The sequence below is a fragment of the Hyla sarda genome, chromosome 4, assembly GCF_029499605.1.
Source record: "Hyla sarda isolate aHylSar1 chromosome 4, aHylSar1.hap1, whole genome shotgun sequence".
NCBI classification, from domain to species: Eukaryota; Metazoa; Chordata; class Amphibia; order Anura; family Hylidae; genus Hyla; species Hyla sarda.
This window is the reverse complement of record NC_079192.1, coordinates 120,182,622-120,202,575: the sequence shown is the minus strand read 5'-3', so window position 1 is coordinate 120,202,575 and position 19,954 is coordinate 120,182,622. Positions and strand designations below refer to the sequence as shown.

General features: G+C 43.3%; 1 protein-coding gene across 1 annotated transcript in view; it reads right to left on the bottom strand.

The window, feature by feature from the left end:
• The window catches only part of RHCG (Rh family C glycoprotein), a 132,854-nt gene that overhangs the window by 20,774 nt on the left and 92,126 nt on the right, over positions 1 to 19,954 (bottom strand). The window contains exons 4-6 of the mRNA XM_056569253.1: positions 7,525 to 7,672; positions 6,396 to 6,562; positions 981 to 1,118 (exon numbers count right to left, since the gene is read on the bottom strand). Coding sequence (XP_056425228.1) covers positions 981 to 1,118; positions 6,396 to 6,562; positions 7,525 to 7,672 — 453 coding nt within the window. The remainder of the gene's footprint in view (positions 1 to 980; positions 1,119 to 6,395; positions 6,563 to 7,524; positions 7,673 to 19,954) is intronic.

Here is a 19,954-nt window from a genome sequence, read left to right as displayed (position 1 = left end):
TAGCAAACCTCTTCTACTCGTGCGGTTCCTGAGACAGACAGAGATGTCAGCAGAGAGTACTGTTGCCAGACAGAAAACAACAACTCAACTTCAGCAGCTGATAATTATTGAAAGGATTAAGATTTTTTTTAATAGAAGTCATTTACAAATCTGTTTAACTTTCTGGAGCCAGTTGATATATATATAAAAAAGTTTTTTTTTCCTGGAATACGCCTTTAAATGCTGTGATCAGTATTGATCACAGCATCTAAAGAGCTAATGATGGGCATCAGCATGATCACTGATGTCCACCATTAGTGGCGAGGTCCTGGCTGCTGATAGTAGCTTACTTCATGTTCATCAAGTAAATGTATGTCATGGTGTGCTATGTCCTTGGGCAACATGACGTACATTTACGTTATGGTCCTCAAGGGTAACAATAACAAATTACACACATGTTGGAGCCAATAATACATACGATTCAATTTAAAACAAATGATTCGGAGTTGTCGGTAGCAATGGTTATATCAGTCAAATAGGTTTAAGAGGGCCTCACACATATACTGACATAAATGTATTATGGATAGGGAATGCTTTTTGTTATTGTGTGAATATCCCTTTAAATGTATATTGCTCTATTGTTACATAGAGCTCCACTTTTTAGTATACTGCTTCCATTTGGCTGCCTTGTTTAACAGTGGTAATATATTGTTCTCAATTTTGATGTAACTCATTCATAGACATGCAGTATGCCACCATATGGTATTTAAGCAGGAATACCTGTGTAATATGATATATGATGCTGCATGGTATGTATTTGTTTGAAATCAGAGGTACGTGGTGGTACAGCATGGGCCTATAGTAGGTTATAGCCACATTTATTAGTTTTAGCACATACCCTAAGACTTTGAAAAACATTGTTTCAGTCCATGATGCACACATTTATTGCCCTTATATTTAAATATAAGGGCAGTATAAAAGCAACAAACAATATAACTTACTGAAAGGTAGGTAAATCCAAGGGTGGAAACTATACCACATATGAACCCAACTATCAGAGATCCATATGGTGACAGATACATTTCTGCTGCTGTTCCAACTGCTACCCCTCCAGCTAACGTTGCATTCTGGATATGTACCTGGGAGGAAAACACTTTATAAATAAGTCTGGCCTTTGTTATAAAGTAATACATGGATACATGTTATGCCACATAAGATCACCAAGGGGCTTCTACTTCAAGAAGCATGCATGGCTGTCCCTACAGCCACCACTAGGTGGGGCTCATTACACAGAGATTTTAATAGTAAACTGTACAGGCAATGAGCTCCTTTGAGGGTGAAGGCAGAAAGAATTTGATCATGTACTGTTTGAAGGGAGGCAAGGGATTCAGTGCTCTATTAGTTGGATTTAACATTGATAAATCAAGTAATATTCCATATATATATATATATATATATATATATATATATATATATATATATATAATTATTAGGATTGTACTTAATATTGAAGAGAAGCTCCCACCACCTGTATTTTTTTCCTTTTTCCTGACCTGTTGCTAATCTATCCCTAACCCCCTCCCTGCCTTAAAAAAAAAACAAATGGCTCATCTTCTGCTCGTATGTTTACCTCTGCAGGAAGCTGACTTCCCCAGCAGGCGTGACGTCACTGACACCAGCTGGGCGTCAACTTCCGCCCTCACCTCATCTATGCCGCACTCCTGCCGGGAGAATGCATAGATGAGTGGCCAATGGCACGACAGGCTGCTCTGGGGTCTTTTCCTCCCTGTTTAGCAGTGTAGTGTCATCCAGGCAGGAGGAGTATAGGCGCATCGCCCACTTACCGTGCTCACCGCCGAGACCCGGTACCAAAACAAAGTATGTGTAAGTGAAATAAGACATCACTTACCCGTACAGGACATGTACAGTCCTGGAGCATCAGCACAGGACTGAGATTCAGTGCCGCGCTGCCTCCATACTGTACATGTCGGGGGCAGGCAGCCAATGAGGCAGCTGCGATGCCAGGCAGCCAATGAGCCCAGCCCAGGCCTTCACAGCGCTCGCTCTCGTCTGTCTGATTGACAGGCAGGGAGCGAGCGCAGGTTGACTGAATTAGGATCGATTGCCTGTCCGGCATCGGTCCAAATTCAGTCGTGACGTCACGGCAGGCTGCAGGAGACGCCTAGTGGCTGGTTTTCCAATGTAAAATACACTTTTTTAATAAAAGGGAAAAAAAATTAATCTATATTAGAGATATGTTGTAGTACATAAGTGCCCATTTAAAGAAATAGCAATGCAGTCCTCTAAATTATTAGGGGTAGTAAAATATTTAATAAACCATTTAAGTCTTTTAACTGTGACTTAGAACTTTATATATAAATATTTTTTAAAAATGTAATACTAATAAACGATAAATAATATAATATACCTAATTAGAGTGTGTCACAGGGCCCTTGTGACACACCTATAATAAAATTGGATAAAATAGCAAGATATATATAATAAAATATAAGTATAATGGCTAGGACCACTATAGTAATGTCAATAATGCAACCTTGTCACTTATAGAGTGACAGACAAAACGGATAGATCTTGATAGATAGATAAACTGATATAAGGCATGCTGGGACCTCACGTCCTAGTGCAAGACAGTTGCAGAGGGATTCTCTGTATTAGGACACAGCGATGGTGTAGTGATAATGCTGTGATTAAATATGATAATCTGTGCCTAAAACTCATTTGGCTCTTCTAAAAATACATAGACTGATACAGTTACTATCCAGAGAATGTTCAACGTCTCTCTGTAGATTGTGACAGTGTGGCAAGGGAAGGGTGTATTTCCCAAGCTAACCCTGGAGAAACCTCCACCTGTGGCAGAATTAATGAGGTAGCAGAAAGGGGAAGTCCGACAGTGTAGTCTGGGATCTCCCCAGAAGACAGCAAGGTGGATTTAGGGGGAAACAGGGGTCCTGGTGAGGAACACACAGCCCGAGCTGTGAGTGGCCCCAACAAGGAAGTGTGGACGAGGCACACAGCAAGAGGTTGCAAACGCTGTGTGTGGACAGTGAGTTGAAGGTTGCAGGAGGTATAAGTTTATCTGGCTGGGAAAAGGCCACCAGTGGATAGTCAGGGCATGCTGTATTGTTTAGTTAGTGACTAGAGGGCCTAGAGTTTTGTTTGTTCCTGTCTTATGTTTTTATTTATCCTGCAACCTGTCTAATAAAGCTGGCAAGCGGCCAGACTTGCATAAAGTACTGTTGTTTGCCTGCTGACTGAAGTGGAAACGTGTCCTGTGGCGCTGTCAAGGACGATCCCAGAGCTATCCCCAGGGAGAAATCCTTACAAGATATACAGCAACAAATCCCTGTATCGGCAGATTGTTCGGAGAAGTGAGTTACTATTTGCGGCTATTTAGTAACTCACTTCTCCCAACAATTATTTATGTACAATCTAAATATATATATATATATATATATATATATATAAATATATATATATATATATATATATATATATATATATATAACCTAGGAGACTGGAATATTACATGTTTTATTATTGCCTTTCTTACTCCTAGGGTGTTGGAGTCAATTTCCAGTAACCTCGGCTCTATATAGGAAAAGTTAGCTGCACCCAACCCTTAGTCTATTTTTCTGGAATTAACATTGGATTGCTCCACTTTCTCCAACATGAATGTATCAGAAAGAATGAAAAGCTTTAATGTCGGGACTTGCCTCAAAAAAAAAAAATTCTTTTGGAAAATGACACATTGGGGGAGATTTATCAAAGGATTTAGACTGTTTTTTCCTGTCTAAATTTGACACACAGAAAGTCGCAGTCTAAATATGTGTGACTTTTCTGAGACTTTTGCTGTAGAGGATTTTTAGAACATGATGCATGCAAGTCTATTTTAGACGGAAATGCATTGGAAAATGCATTGGTGCTAAATTTATCAAGTGCAACTTTTGTGCGACAAGTCGCATCTGCCCAAATTACGCTGAAATGTCAGACCATGTTGGAGCAGATCTAAATGCAGTTTAAGCTGTAGACCCTGAAGTCTGAGCACAGAATTTATCAAGGGCTGTGAGACCTTTGATAAATTAGGAGCACAATAGACAGGAGACTACCACATACGCTGGTCTATAAGCATACCCAGAATAGACTAGATTAGTAAATGTCCCCCATCATCTTTATTCTGTAGGTCAATACGATTACAACGATATTCAATTCATATTGGGTTTATTTAAAAAAAAATGAAAAAATTTTTACAAAAATTTGTATGTTTAAAATTGCCTTTCTCACCCCTATAGCTTTTTTTCTTTTTCCATATTCTTGGATGTGTGAGTACTCACCGATCCGGCAGCGATGAGGCAGGTAAAGGCCCTCCCACTGTTCTCTCAGCCGATCGACAGCCAGCAATTTCACCGCAACTGGTGTCCTGATTAGCCCAACTAACTAACCGGGATAAAAAAATTTAGACACTGCAACCAACTTTGATGCAGTGTCTAAAGAAGTAATGCAGGGCAACACCCTGTTCAACGATGTCCAGTATTAGCCATGGGTCCACAGCCAGGACCATCCAGTTATGATGCGCGCTCAGGAGCTGAAGTGGGGTGGGCGCAGGGTGTACATGAATGCCCTGTGTCCTTAAAGGGTTACTCCAGTGGAAAAAACTTTTGTGAAATCAACTGGTGCCAAAATGTCAAACAGATTTGTAAATGGCTTGTATTTAAAAATCTTAATCCTTCCAGTACTTATCAGCTGCTGTATACTACAGAGAAAGTTGCATGGTTCTTTTCTATATGACCACAGTGCTCTCTGCTGACACAGATTGTTTCTTTTGCTGGACAATCCTTTTAAATCAGGTGGTTTTAAAGTGTCAAGTGGGCTTGTACATATTGCTAATAAGCAATAGATCAGCCTACAACATGTGGATGTGCAGCCATGTCTATTTTTTTCTACACTTGTGTTATGTTGTAGTAATAGTTGAATTTTGTAAAGGGGAACTCATTGAACCTGAAGCAAAGTAAATCACTGTTTGGGTTTGTGGTATTTCAACATAATGTAATTATTAAGTAGAGTCAGAATGGGTGCAGCTCAGCACAGCTTCATACACAATATTCATTGTCTTAAGCTTTTGCCACACCTTGCAAACTGGCTACCCATTTCCAAAATTTTTTTTTTTTTCTTGTTTACTCCATTTAAAGCTCTATAGTGGCCATGTGACCTGGTGACATGCCTAATTCATCCAATAGATCTTTATTGTTGTGAGGGGCACATACAAACTGAACTATTAAAGTTAGATCATTGATCAAGCACAAGCAATCCATTGAAATAGAAATCGTGAACCTCTCATACTTGACAAACCTCTCATAGATGACAAATCTCCACTGATTTGACTTTTATGACTAGTCAGAAGTCCATCACTGGTATAACAACCATTTAAGGCTATTTTAATTATACTATAAGATATTTTAACAGGACCCTGATTTTAGTGATTATTTTGATTACCAACACTACTTGACTGGAAACAGAAGGGTCATGAATCGGCCTCATTGTGTATTAGTAGAATATTAAAGGGGTATTCTCATCTGGCTGATTACCTCTCTCCCTGCTGCTGCTGTCTACTTATACCTTTTGAATTGCTGGTAGACAGGCTGGGGTTAGAGATAGGTCAACTGTTTCTGTGTCTGACATATCTTAAGCTAAAGTACTATGCCTGCAGCTGTGATGAATGGGCATAGAAAAGCTGAGCAGGGACCTTGATGTTTTCTCAGGAGCTCATCCTGCCACTCAGGGAGTGATGTCACCACTGGTTATAGAGCAGAACTGGTGGATGGCATTCCAGGCAACCAGTAGTCAATTAGAGAAAGAGACAGATAAAAAGAGATATCTACAGAGCCAGGCAAGTTTGCTAAATTAAGCGAATTGCAAACCTATTTATGCTGTGCCCTCTAACATAGAGGTATGATTGAACCGATGGGAATACCTCTTTAAGATGGCATGCACATAAGATAGTTCTTGGCTGAAAGTTCATTTAGCTGACAGATATCTCTTTTAATCCTCACATACACAGGCATGTTTGGCAAGTTTCCAAGATTCTAAATAAACTCTTCTGGTGGCAGCTTATCTCCACAAGAACAAAAAAAATGGCAGTTAAAACCCAACCTGCCGACCAATTTCTCTCCCAATATCTGCCATGGGGAAGAGTCAGGGGGGAAGAGTCAGGAGGCCACCATACACATTAGATGGTCAGCTAGGCCTTCCAAATTTGTTGGGTTTGGCTGAAACTTTTACGATGTGTACGTGGCATGCTTTACATGTTTCATTATATATTTAAATAATGTGACTTATATAATGCCAGTTTAATAATACTTTAGACTTCGCTGTAAAAAATGTTAAAACATGGGACTTACCATGGCTAATTTACCATCTTTGTTTACCACGCTGGAAATGGCAAAAGTTGTCACAACACAAGCAGCCAATGAGCAATATGTGTTAATGGCAGCCCTGTGCTGGGCATCTCCATGATGCGATACTGCTGAATTAAAGCTGGGCCAATACATCCAAAGAAACAGGGTTCCTGCATTAACACAAAGGATGAAAGTCATCACATCTGTGCTGCCGTGTAACTCAAGACTAAGTTTAACATCACTTAAAACATATAACAGTGTAGCTTTAGCCTGGAGGTGCCTAACATATTGGGATGTTGCAATTTGGCATCTTGTGATTTTGCCTTAAATCTGAATCACTTTTGGTCTTTAGTCTGTAGTCTGAATAAATTAATGGGTCTGTTCTGGAAAATACACTGAATGTGTTTACTAAGGCTTGTAGGCAGTAAATGTAGAATCCCTTTTTGTAAAGCCATGCCATGGAACTGTGTATGTTAAATACTCTTGTGTGCACTGGTTGTATGCACTGGTCGAAGGTGCTCAATGCATTGCACTGCTGCTTTGGCAGGACATTGTTGCAGCCTGTGATATGCTGATCAGTAGTGTGACACGTTGACCATGGGCAACCAGAAAGAAGACAGCAGCAGAGGACTGGAGCGGTTATGCCAGGGCAGTGAGGAAGCGGCGGCAAATGAGTCCGGTTTGTTCTTTTAGATGCTGGCAGCCCAGGCACAATGGAACAAAAGCGCTGAGGAGTGGTGGCCGGCATCGCCAGTCATCGGACACAGAGAGGAGTTCGCTCCGTGCAACGAATGATGCAGTCGAGATCGTGGGGTCGTCAGCGGTGGGGACCCCCGCCATCTAACATCTTATGCCCCATCCTTTGGATAGGGGATAAGATGTTTATAGCAGAGTACTCCTTTAAGTCTCTGTTTATTTCATGCATTGGAGTCCAGTGGACGGACCCATTAGTTAGTTGTGTGCGTACAAAGATAGCTGTCAGTCACTAATTAGGACCACCCACTGGACTACTAAACCCAGAACAAACTGCATATCAATCTGCTCATCTCCTGCTCTATAACATGATGCCCATAGATCAGACTGCACACTTATTCCAACAGGTTCTCATGTCATATGGAACAAAGCAACTCACCAATCATGGAAAACAGATCGGAAACGGCCGTTGATCCTTCCTTGTGGTTGTTTTGTAAAAGTTTTGGACGGTTTAAGATCCAAGCAACTGTCAGTCCAAAATATGCCCCAAATGTGTGGATGGTCATGGAGCCACCAGCATCAATGACCTGTGATGAGATATAAAAATTATATATCAACTTTACATACTGTAAGATATGAAAAGATTGTGCAAAAATATATATTGCTTGTTTGTTGTTAGTTATGCTGGTATTCCTAGTGATAGAGTCAATGGAGAGTCTGATCTGACATTGTTCTTAATATGGGTCAGCTAATGAGGAACTTTTTAACAGTTCATAAGAAAAAACTAGAGAGCATAGAGGTCTGTTATAGGGCCCTTGTGTGGTTAAACAGTAAAGAGGCCGGGCATTCATGAAGCTTAGAAATCATCTTCCTTATTATATAATATTAAATACTGACCAGTTTTGGACCACTGGAATAGCTGGAGCAGAAGCTCAAAGAAGCAAAATGAACAAAATAGCAGCCACTGCCAACCCAAGCCATTGCCCTTTGCACAAAGATCTTATGTTGAATTGACCATATTAGCATTGCTGTAGATGTTAAGTGGTGACATCACTGTACAGTATTAGCTGCTGGTGTATAAGGGCAAAAAGCTCCTAACAAAATATAAATATCAATTGATAATTACTGTATAGAAACCCCAGGGGTGGATGAGTGCATCAGTTATTAATGCTTAAGAAGGCACAATTGATAACCTCTCACCCAGGGCTTATGACCACAAATCCTAACATGAATTGTATAGCAGTATTATTTAAATATCATATAGCAGTGGTATGAGACTAAGTTATGTATGAAGCTCTTATTTGGTTACTATATATTGATAAAATTTGAGAATTATATAGTGGTATTATGGATGCATAGCCTATGTGCATTATGAAAGTTATATTTGGCCGATGAATGGCACTGTCATTTAGTCACATCTCTGTATGAAGCTGGTATAAAATAGAGCAAAAAAAGAGAAAATAAGGAGAGGCTTATATACTTATACACACCAAAAAATTGATCGGGCTGACCAATACACACCCGTACCCAATGTGTCTTAAAGGGGTTCTCCGGTGCTTAAACATCTTATCCCCTATCCAAAGGATAGGGGATAAGATGCCTGATCGCGGGAGTCCTGCAGCTGGGGACGTCCGTGATCATGCACGCGGCACCCCGTTTATAATCAGTCCCCGGAGCGTGTTCGCTCCGGGTCTGATTACGGGCGACTACAGGGCGGGCGGCATGTGACATCACGCCTGCGCCGGTGTGTGACGTCACGCTCCGCCCCGCAATGCAAGCCTACGGGAGGGGGCGTGATAGCTATCATGCCCCCTCCCGTAGGCTTGCATTGAGGGGCGGAGCGTGACGTCGCACGGGGGCGCAGGCTTGACATCACACGCCGCCCGCCCTGTAGCGAACACGCTCCGGGGACTGATTATCAACAGGGTGCTGCGTGCATGATCACGGGCGTTCCCAGCTGCGGGACTCCCGCGATCAGACATCTTATCCCCTATCCTTTGGATAGGGGATAAGATGTTTAAGCACCGGAGAACCCCTTTAAAAAGGTAAAGCAACAGAAATAAAAAAAAACTATTAGCGCTTGGGTCATGGATATAAGGAAACCATTTGGGGTAAAAAGAATCAATAATTGTATTAAAATATAGAAAAAATAATATACAAATGGTTTAGGTGTCCCAACTACAAGACACACAACACCAATACCCTAGGTATAAATACTAAACAATCTTAAAAAATAATAATAGAGCTGGACCCCTGCGATCAGAGATGTTATCCCCTATCTGTTAAGTGGTATCAATGTCCTTAAGAGAAGGATATTAGTCTTTTGATTATCAATCCGTACACAGAAAAAATATATCATGCATAGAATATCCAAATGGTAACATTGCATATACCCGTCAAGAGTCTCAATTTGTAGCAGGTAACATAATAACAATGCTGCTGTTCATTCCATAGAATGTAGCACCCATATATATGCTGAATAGTAGAATCTGCTGTAGAGTAAAAAAGACAGATGGTGCAGCGCACCTGCTCAACCAGAATCCTGTCTGTAAACCCAGTCCTCAATCTGAAAGGTTCAGTGCTCCTGCACCGCTTACTTCAGCGATGGGGATGGATATTCAAGTCGTGTTTCCAGAAATTGCCGGTGGTTTCTCTGCGGCTAATAAAAGCTGTGGCTTGAATGTTGGTAAAGCCGGCTGCAGCTCCTTTCTTCCACACATTGTGGATAATATGACACTGTGCGTTGTCCTCGTGGAATAGATAGCGCACACTTACATAGTAACATAGCTTGTAAGGTTGAAAAAAGACAAGAGTTCATCGAGTTCAATCTAAAACCCTACTGTGTTGATCCAAAGGAAGGCAAAAAAACCCTCATGAGGCTAATGCCAATTGCCACATAAGAAGAAAAATTCCTTCCCGGCTCCAACATTCTATCCCCATAAATCTAGTATCCATAACTTCTAATGTTATCACTCTCTAAAAATACATCCAGGGCCCCCTTGAACTTGTTTATTGATTCGGACATCACAACATCATGTGACAGAGAGTTCCATAGTCTCACTCAATCTCTGTCTGTGATGATGGTGAAACCTTCTTTCCTCTAGATGTAGAGGATGCCCCCTCATCAAGGTTACTGGCCTAGATAAGAAAAGATCACTAGAAAGATCTCTGTACTGTCCATTCATACATTTGTACATTGTGATCAAATTGCCCCTAAGATGTCTTTTCTCTAAACTAAATAACCTCATGCTTGATAACCTGTCTTGGTCATGTGATCCTCTCATACCATTAATTATCTTTGTCGCCCTCCTCTGCACATTCTCCAATTCAGCCATCTCCTTTTTATATATACAGGTGCCCAGAATTGGACACAATACTCCACAAGTCGTCTGACTAGTGACTAGGAAAAACAATGTTCCTGTCCCTAGCCTCTATGCTTCTCTTGATACATCCCATGACTTTGTTCGCCTTGGCAGCTGCTGCCTGGCACTGATCACTAAAGTTGAGCTTACTGTCCACCAGTACCCCAAGTCTTTTTCGGGAGAAGTCTTACCTAATGTCTTATTTAGAGATGAGCGAACTTTTGAAAAATTCGATTCGGCCGATTCCCCGAATTTTTTGAAAAAATTTGGTTCTATCCGAATTTTTTTGCGGCGAATCTGAAGCATGAGGAGACATATAGTGGCTGAATGACACAGCGTGGAGTAGTTGGCAGCATGAGGAGACCATATAGTGTCTGAATGACACAGCGTGGAGGTGTTGGCAGCATGAGGAGACCATATAGTGGCTGAATGACACAGTGAGGAGGTGTTGGCAGCATGAGGAGATGATATAGTGGCTGAATGACACAGCCTGGAGCTGGCAGCAGCATGAGTAGACACTAGGATTTTACAATCCCTAAGATTAAAAGATGAATTTAGAAATTGAAATTGAAGATTTATGATAGCTAGTGCTACCATAAACATTTTTTAGGTCCAGGTCCAGACCCAGCAGCATCAGTAAACCATATATTGCCTGAATGACAAAGCCTGGAGTTGGCTGAAGCATGAAGAGACCATATAGTGTATGAATGGCACAGTCAGGAGTTGGCAGCAGCATGAGTAGATACTAGGGCTTCACAATCCTTAAGATTAAAAAAGGAATTCTGAAATGTAAACTGAAGATGTTGGGTAGCTAGTGCTACCATAACAAAATTTTTATTCCCAGGCCCAGCAGCATCAGTAAACCATATACTGCCTGATTGATACAGCCTGGAGTTGGCTGAAGCATGGGGAGACCATATAGTGTCTGAATGGCACAGTAAGGAGTTGGCAGCAGCATGAGTAGACACTAGGGCTTCACAATCCTTAAGATTAAAAAAGGAATTCTGAAATGTAAACTGAAGATTTTGGGTAGCTAGTGCTACCATAACAACATTTTTATTCCCAGGCCCAGCAGCATCAGTAAACCATATACTTCCTGATTGATACAGCCTGGAGTTGGCTGAAGCATGGGGAGACCATATAGTGTCTGAATGGCACAGCCAGGAGTTGGCAGCAGCATGGGTAGACACTAGGGCTTCACAATCCCTAAGATTACAAGATTAATTCTGAAATTTAAACTGAAGATTTTGGGTAGCATCAGTAGGAGGAGACCATATAGTGGCTGAATGGCACAGCCTGGAGGTGGCTGACGCATGAGGAGACCATACAGTCCTGGCACTTGGGTACAAAGGACCAAATCTAACAAGGAGTCACATGTCACATGGCAGCACAATGACAGCCTGGAGGTGGCATCAGTAGGAGGAGACCATATAGTGGCTGAAAGGCACAGCCTGGAGTTGGCTGAAGCATGAGAAGAGACCATATAGTGGCTGAATGAGACAGCCTGGAAGTGGCATCAGTATGAGGAGACCATGTAGTGGCTGAATGACTGCCTGGAGTTTGTGGCAGCATGGGGAGACCATATAGTGTATGAAAAGCACAGCCAGGAGTTGGCGGCAGATGAGGAGACAGTAGGGCCTCACAATCTCTAAGAATAAAAGATTAATTTTGAAATTTCCATTGAAGATGTATGGTACCTAGTGCTACCATAAACATGTATAGGTAATGTCCTAGGCCCAGCTGCATCACTAAACCATGTAGTTGCTGAATGACACAGACTGGAGCTGGCTGAAGCATCAGTAAACCATTTTTTGGATGAATGGCACAGCCTGGAGGTGGCTGAAGCATGAGGAGACCATATAGTGGCTGAATGACACAGCCTGGAGTTGGCTGAAGCATGAGAAGAGACCATATAGTGGCTGAATGAGACAGCCTTGAGGTGGCAGCAGCAGCATCAGGAGTCCTGAAAGTGACTCGGTGACAGAGTGGTGCGGTGAGTGGCAATACCAGTACCCAGTGACGAAGGTGGGTGAAAAAAGGTCTGATGTTTATGATTGGGGAGCACCGCCTTAAATCTGTTTGGCACTATCCATATTTGTGAAGTGTTGGTGTGGCACCATGGTCAATCTACTCTTGTGCATCATGCATTGGTGGTTGGAAATCCTGGCGGATCCATGCCTGATTCATCTTCACAAAGGTCAGCCTCTCCACATTTTTCTCCTTGGGGTGACTATGGCCCCGGCCGCACTAAACACCCGCTCTGATGGCACACTACTGGCCATGCAGGATAGCTTTTCCAGGGCAAACTCTGTTAGTTGCGGCCACAAATCACAGTTTGGCTGCCCAGAAGTCCAGCGGATTTTCAAGATGTGTTGGCATGGGCAAGGTATGCCACCACCTGCTGGTTCAGGTCCTGCTCCAGGTCTACCTGCTGCTGATGAGTTGCTTCACTATGCGGGTGAAGAAAGCTACTCATCAGTGACTGTAGACTCAGGCTTCTGCTGATGGAGCTGGTACCTCTCCTGCCATATCACCCCTCCCCAGCAGCCATGGCAGTGGAAGGTGAGCGCAGGGGGGGGCCCTCGAATAAGACCTGTGAGAGGATGGATGATGCCTCTGTAGTAGGTCATTTTGTCCTCCCTCTCAGTGGGTGTAAAAAAGGCCCCTACTTTGTGGCGGTAGCGAGGGTCCAATAAGGTGGAGATCCAGAAGTCATCCCGCTGCCGAATGATGACAATTCGGCTGTCACTACGCAAGCAGGTGAGCATGCATCGTGCCATTTGTTCAAGTGGCTCGGAGGGACTCCCTGCCTCCATCTCCACTGCATACTGCCAAGGTGTGTCTGGGTCCTCTTTCTCGCCTTCCTCATAACCCTATAGCTCCTCTGGCTGCTCCTGTTCCTCCTCTCCTGTCAAATTACGTGAAAAAAACGCCCATTTGGCGAAACCTAAACTGTGCTTCACTGTGCCCCTCCCCCTCCTCCTCCTCCAGTTCAGCCCCCAAAGGGCTCATGTGGCCATGAGATGTAGGCGCCACGTCTCCAGTGCCATGACCATCCATTGTTTCCAACACATGTTGTGAGAAATGAAGCAGTGGAATGACATTGTTTATCCCGTAATCCTGGCGACTTACGTATAATGTGGCTTCCTTAAAGGGCCTGAGCAAACGGCAAGTGTCACGTATGAGCTGCCACTGGTTCACATTGAAGTTACACAGGGAGTACCCCTATCCGCTTAGATCATCACGAATTCGTGATGGCTTTTCTCTGTTCGTACAGTCGGTCCAACATATGGAGGGTGGAATTCCAACTTGTGGCAACCTCACAAAACAGACTATGTTGTGGGATACCGTTCTGAAGCTGCAGCTCAAGGAGGGTGTGCTTTGCGGTGTACGAGTGGCTGAAGTGCATGCAAAGTTTCCTTCCTATTGATAGGATGTCTTGAAAATGGGGGTAACACTTCAGGAACTACTTCACAACCAGATTGAACACGTGTGCCATGCAGGGCGCATGGCTCAGCCTTCCCAGTCACAGCGCATGCAAGATGTTCTTCCCGTTTTCAGTCACCATGGTTCCCATTTCCAGTTTTCGAGGAGTAAGCCATGCTCCGATTTCTTTACGAATTAATTTCATCAGTTCCTCCCCTGTGTGACTCTTTTCGCCAAGGAAAACCATGTGAAGAACAGTGTGACACCGCCGTGCCCTCCACACATGGTATGCAGAAGGGCCACTGAGACTTGTCTGGGCAGTGAAGGCTGAGGACACGGTGGAGGATGAGGAGGCAGAATCGCACACTGTCACAGGACCAACAGGCTGAGAGCGTGGAGGAGGAAGCGGCGGGACCTGTCCAAGTTGGGGTTGTGGCTGTACAGGACAGGACATGTATTGTCCCTGACCGTAGTTACAGCTCCAGACGTCAGCGCTGCTGTGCACTTTGGTACACACCGACAGGCTCAAGGACAGGAACACCTTCTCTTCCACAAAATTGTGCAGTGCTGGTACTGCCTTCTTCGCAAAGATATGATGGCTTGGCACCCTCCACCTTGGCTCGGCACAAGCCATCATTACTCTAAAAGGTGCAGAGTCCACCACTTGAAAAGGGAGAGACTGCAGCACCAGTAACTTAGACAGGAGCACATGCAGCTTTTTCGCCATTGGATGAGTGGGCACCGATGGATTGTTGGCGGAATGGCTGACCAAAAGTAGGAGGAGCATCTGGGGTGACAGAAGGAGGGTATGACACACAGCTCCCTTCGGCTGAGGTGGAGGAGCCTTGGCTGGCAGAAAGAGAAGGCGGCGTGCCAGTGGGTGATGCAGCAGGCTGGACCACTACATCGGAGCTACGGTTCTCCCAGGCGGATTTATGGTGGGGAAGCATATGTTGGGCTTCACAGGGCCGTGGTGCCAACATTGGGATCCTGGCCACGCTTAATCTTCTGATGACATATCTTGCATGTGGCTATTTGAACCTCCTCCGGATGCTTGATGAAAAACTGCCGCACCGCCAAGTAGCTGATTTTCCCACCAACAGTCTGCACTAATTGACTGCTACTTCCGCCGTCTCCAGGATCCCCTGTTCCGCTAACTCCCGGGAAGGTAGGATACCACAAAGCAGGTGGTCTCCGCCGGGCACGTTTGGCTCCAGAATTTCCACTTCTGCCACCATGCTAACTGCCAACCATGCTACCACCTTGCTGGCTCTGCTGCTGCATCACGGGGAATCTGCAACTCTCTTCTTCTGATGAGGATGAAGCCCCTTCTGCACCCAGCTCCAATTGCGATCGGCTTCATTATCATCAACAAGTGTCTGCACGTCACTGATGTCCTCCTCAGGTTCCTCAACAGTGTCTGCTTCAGGACCCTGAACCCTGGCAACACCGCCTCCCACGTCACTCTTCTCATCACTACTTGCCTGCCTAGCGGAGGAAGCAGCGCATGTCTCCTCCACTTCTTGGCAGGGCAGTAGCTGCTGACTGTCCTCTATTAGATCGTCCTCAGTGAATAGGGGAGCTGAACCCACAGCATAAGATACTTCTGTAGGGGAGGGAACAGCATAGGACTGAGGCCATGGGAGGACAGGGACTGCTCCCGGGCCATGCCAACTGAGGGTTGTGTCTGAGGAACCCACTGACTGTTGACTGGGGGTGTCAGATGTCACTTGTGATGAAGTGGATGACCGTGTTAACCAGTCAACGACAGCAGATGGGTTGCTGGTCGAGACATGATCGCTAGCTGAAAACGGGAACTCAGGCCTCTCACTACGACTCCTGCTGCAACTCGCCCCTAGTCTGCTGTGAACTCTACCTGAAGGATTTAGGCCTCTGCCACTCCTCTGTGCACGTACTAGCACTTCTCTGCTTGACATACTTAGTGCATATTAGAGGGGAGTACAATACGCTTCACTAAGCTTAAAGCTGTATTTGTCTAGAACAGTAGCAGGGGTGCAGTTTTGGCTGGCCTTTCCTGGCATCTAGGCCCTTGACAGATTAACAGGTACAAAATAGTACACTACTTAGATGTACATATGCGGTATGCACTGATGAGGGCAGAAAAATGCACTACAGTCACCTAAAAACTCAGTATTTTTGTAAAACACCAGCCGGTGATTACTTTTTTCTGTCCTTTCATAGTATGTAGGCCCTTGACAGATTAACAGGTAAAAAATAGTACACTACTTAGATGTTCGTATGTGGTATGCACTTATGAGGGCAGAAAAATGCGCTACAGTACCCTTAAAAAAAATGTATATTTGTAAAACACCAGCAGTACACAACAGTGCTGTGTACTATACCCAAAATTGTACTCTGTCAAAGACTATTAGGAATGGACTGCTGTGTATTATACCGTCTACAGACTAGTATAACCAGCAGATAATTTTTTGTTGAACAAAGACACTGAATTGTGCTTAAAAATTATTCCTGCCTCCTCTGCTAAGGTTTATGAAGTTGAGGCAGCTTGTTGAAATGTGTGAGGCAACGCACAGCTATCTGCCCCTCTCTGTAATAGTATGCCAAAGAAAGTGACTGGGAGTAGTGTTGCTCGCGAATATTCGCAATTCGAATATTATTCGCGAATATCGCATATTCGCGAATTCGCGAATTTCGCGAATATAGCGCTATATATTCGTAATTACGAATATTGTTTTTGTTTTTTTTTTTCTTCACAGTACACATCACAGTGATCATCCCTCTCTGCTTCCAGCTTGTGTAGTGTAAAGAAGACTGTAATACTACTATGTGAGACTGGCGTGCGAAAATTCGCATATGCGAAAATTAGCATATGCGAATTTTCGCATATGCGAATTTTCGCACATGTTAATTTTGCATATGCCAATATTCACTTATGTTAATTTTCGCATTCGCGAATTTTCGCATACACGAATATTCGCATATGCGAAAATAAAACTAGGACATAACGAATATGCGAATATTCGCGAATATATGACGAATATTCGTCCATATATTCGCGAATATTCGCGAATTCGAATATGGCCTATGCCGCTCAACACTAACTGGGAGGTTAATGCCTGCAGCTGCAGTAAAAATCCTTTTCAGTGAAAAAAACAATGCTCTCCGTCCTCGAAAACGCTGATGTGGCTAGGAGGATGTTAAACGCTGCTGGACTGTGCTTTTCTCAGCTGTAACACACACACATACAGGCTGTCCGTCCTATCTCTCTGCAGTGTAATGAATGAAGTGTCTGGCCACAATATGGTTGCCGATTATATAGGGCTGTGACATCACAGGGGTGACTGACTGCTGATAGGCTGCATCCTGCATGTGATTCAGGGTCATCCGGCCTACTTCCCTTCCCGCCTCGCCTTCCCGCCTTTCCAGCATTCCTTGCCCCATGTACTGACATGTGGATCTGCCATTTTAGATGCCGTGGAGCCTTCACCGCAGTAAATGGAGTTTAATGAAGCGATTCGCGCAATAGAATCACAGCGATATTCGCATTCCTTGCAAATCGAATATTTCCTGAAATTCATAACGAATTTGTGTTCATCAGCTTCGATTCGCTCATCTCTAGTCTTATTATTTAGCACATAATTGTAAATTTTGGATAATGTGCACTTAGATGTCACACTGTGTTTGCTGTGAAGTACATTTCGATGCTGAAGAAAGGGTCCAGCCTTATGCAATGGTCACACAGTAATACCAGTACTCTGATTTACTGTTCCCGAGATGTCCACAGCACGTACAGTCTGACATCAAAGTGCGCATCATCCAAGTGCATGCTATCGATTCCACAAAGATGCCACACAATTTCATATTATCCACACTGTTGGGAAGAATTGAGGCTTAGCTGCCTACACCAACATTCAAGCTGAAGCTTCTATTATTCAAAGAGAAACTGCAGGCGATTCCCAGCCACACCGACTTGCGTGCCTAACCATAGGCAGACAAGGACCAGGCTGCTCATTTGAATATCTATCCACATCGCTGAAATGAGCAGTGCAGGAGCACTGAACCTTTCCCATAGAGGACTGTGTTTATAGACAGAATTCTGGGTGAGCAGGTGCGCCTCACCATCTATCTTTTTACTCTACAGACAATTCTACGTATTCGGCTTATACGGGTGCTACATTCTGTGGAATAAACAACAATATTTTATTATGTTATCTGCTACAAATTGAGACTCTTGACAGGCATATAAGCAATGTTACCATTTGGATGCTCTATTGATGATCTATCCATTGATTGATGATCAAAAAACTATTATTCTTCTCTTAGGACATTGTTACTACTCAACTAAAGGAGTACTGGATTATAACTTATTTTAATGGTATATTTTAAAGGGGTACTCCGCTGCCCTACTTCCGGAGCTCCGTTCCCCAGCGTCCGGAAGTTTATTGTTCCGAACGCTGTGTGCGGGCTCAACGAAAGTCTATAGGAAGGGGGCATGATGGCACGAGGGGGCGGGTGTGATGTCATGAGGGGGTGGGCGTGATGTCACGACGGGTGGCCCTGAACACGGAAGCCCGCACAGCGTTCTGAACAATAAACTTCCGGACGCTGGCTTCTACCACTGATGCTCCGCCCCCTGTGATCCTGCTCGGCCCTCTGTAACTTAATTGGTCAGTGTTCTCCGGGCATTGCCTCTGTCTTATTCCTTGGTACCTTGCTGATTTTCCAGTGTATGGTTTGGACTGTTGACCATGCCTGTGCTTTCATCAAGCCTGCACCTGCTTCTCAGCTCTGCTGGTCTACAGACTCAGCTCTACTATAACACCATTTCAGCTCTGCTACTCTGTACACTGCTTTGCTGCGCTACTACCATCTACAGAATGAGCTCCCCCTTCCTGTATCTCGGGGCATCCTGGCCAGCTGCTACCTAATCGGGACCACTCTTGAGGTAGCGACGGCCCCAGCTATAAATAGCTATACATTATAAACTTCATTTAAATTTATTCTTAAATACTTTAGAATTATGTTGATCAAAATAAAGATTCACATTAGATCACTGCAAAAAAATTAAAAAAAAAATCTTTTAGTTGAATTTTAAACTAAAAAAAATCAACTATTTCCCTATAATTGGCTTGTAATTGTTCAAAAGAGATTTATCAAGGATGTGTTCATATGTTCGGGTTTTTAATTGCAATTATTGATTACAAAGCCAGGAACAGATCATGGAGGACACATATAAAGGAAAAGCTTTTTCTATTTTCAAATTCATTTCTAGATTTGTATTTCATGATTGCAATTAAAAACCTGCACATGTAAACACAGCCATAGGGACAATCCATCCTCTAGTATTAACAGCTGTTATGTTTAATAACTTTTCTTCATTACACCATAGGTGTAAAACATTATAAAGTTTTATTGTTGCTAAAAAAAAAGTAATACAAAACATTACAATATCATGTTTGACAAGTTGTCAAGAATTATTGATTTGTAGACAAACAACTCCCAGTGCTAAAAAAAAGCCATTTAAATCAGATCCCAATCATAACCAGCCTAGCTATTGGCGCATCTTTCCTCCACCCTATTTATACTATTCCATCCTATGCAGTTTAGTGCTGTAATTAGTTTTAGGGAATGAGTTATCCTCTAATAACTTTGCAGGGACAACATATCATCTCCCACTGATATTATTGTAAACTAACCTACCATGCCATGAGGTTCATCTCAGATCACCTTTATCATATAAATGAGTTGTCTGACAAATAAATATTGAATTTTCAATTGGAAGCATTTAGAAAATATTTTCCTGTGTCTATAAATTGTTGACACACTTTGATTGCTTCTCAGAATGTCTGAAGGCACTATAAGAAGTATGTAACAGAACTATCTAGTATGTGAGTTAGTATTTAATCATGGGACCAGTACCTTTTGTCATGATAGCGGGGCAGGGAACAGGGAGTTATTGAGCCCTAACTGTCCCTACAACTGCTGTCGCTTCCTATTGCCCATTTGCCCTAAACGACGGATCGACTACCATGAGGACGGACCCGCTAAAGTGCATGGGCGTGAGAGCCAAACAAAACAGACAAAACTTTAAATGTTGGG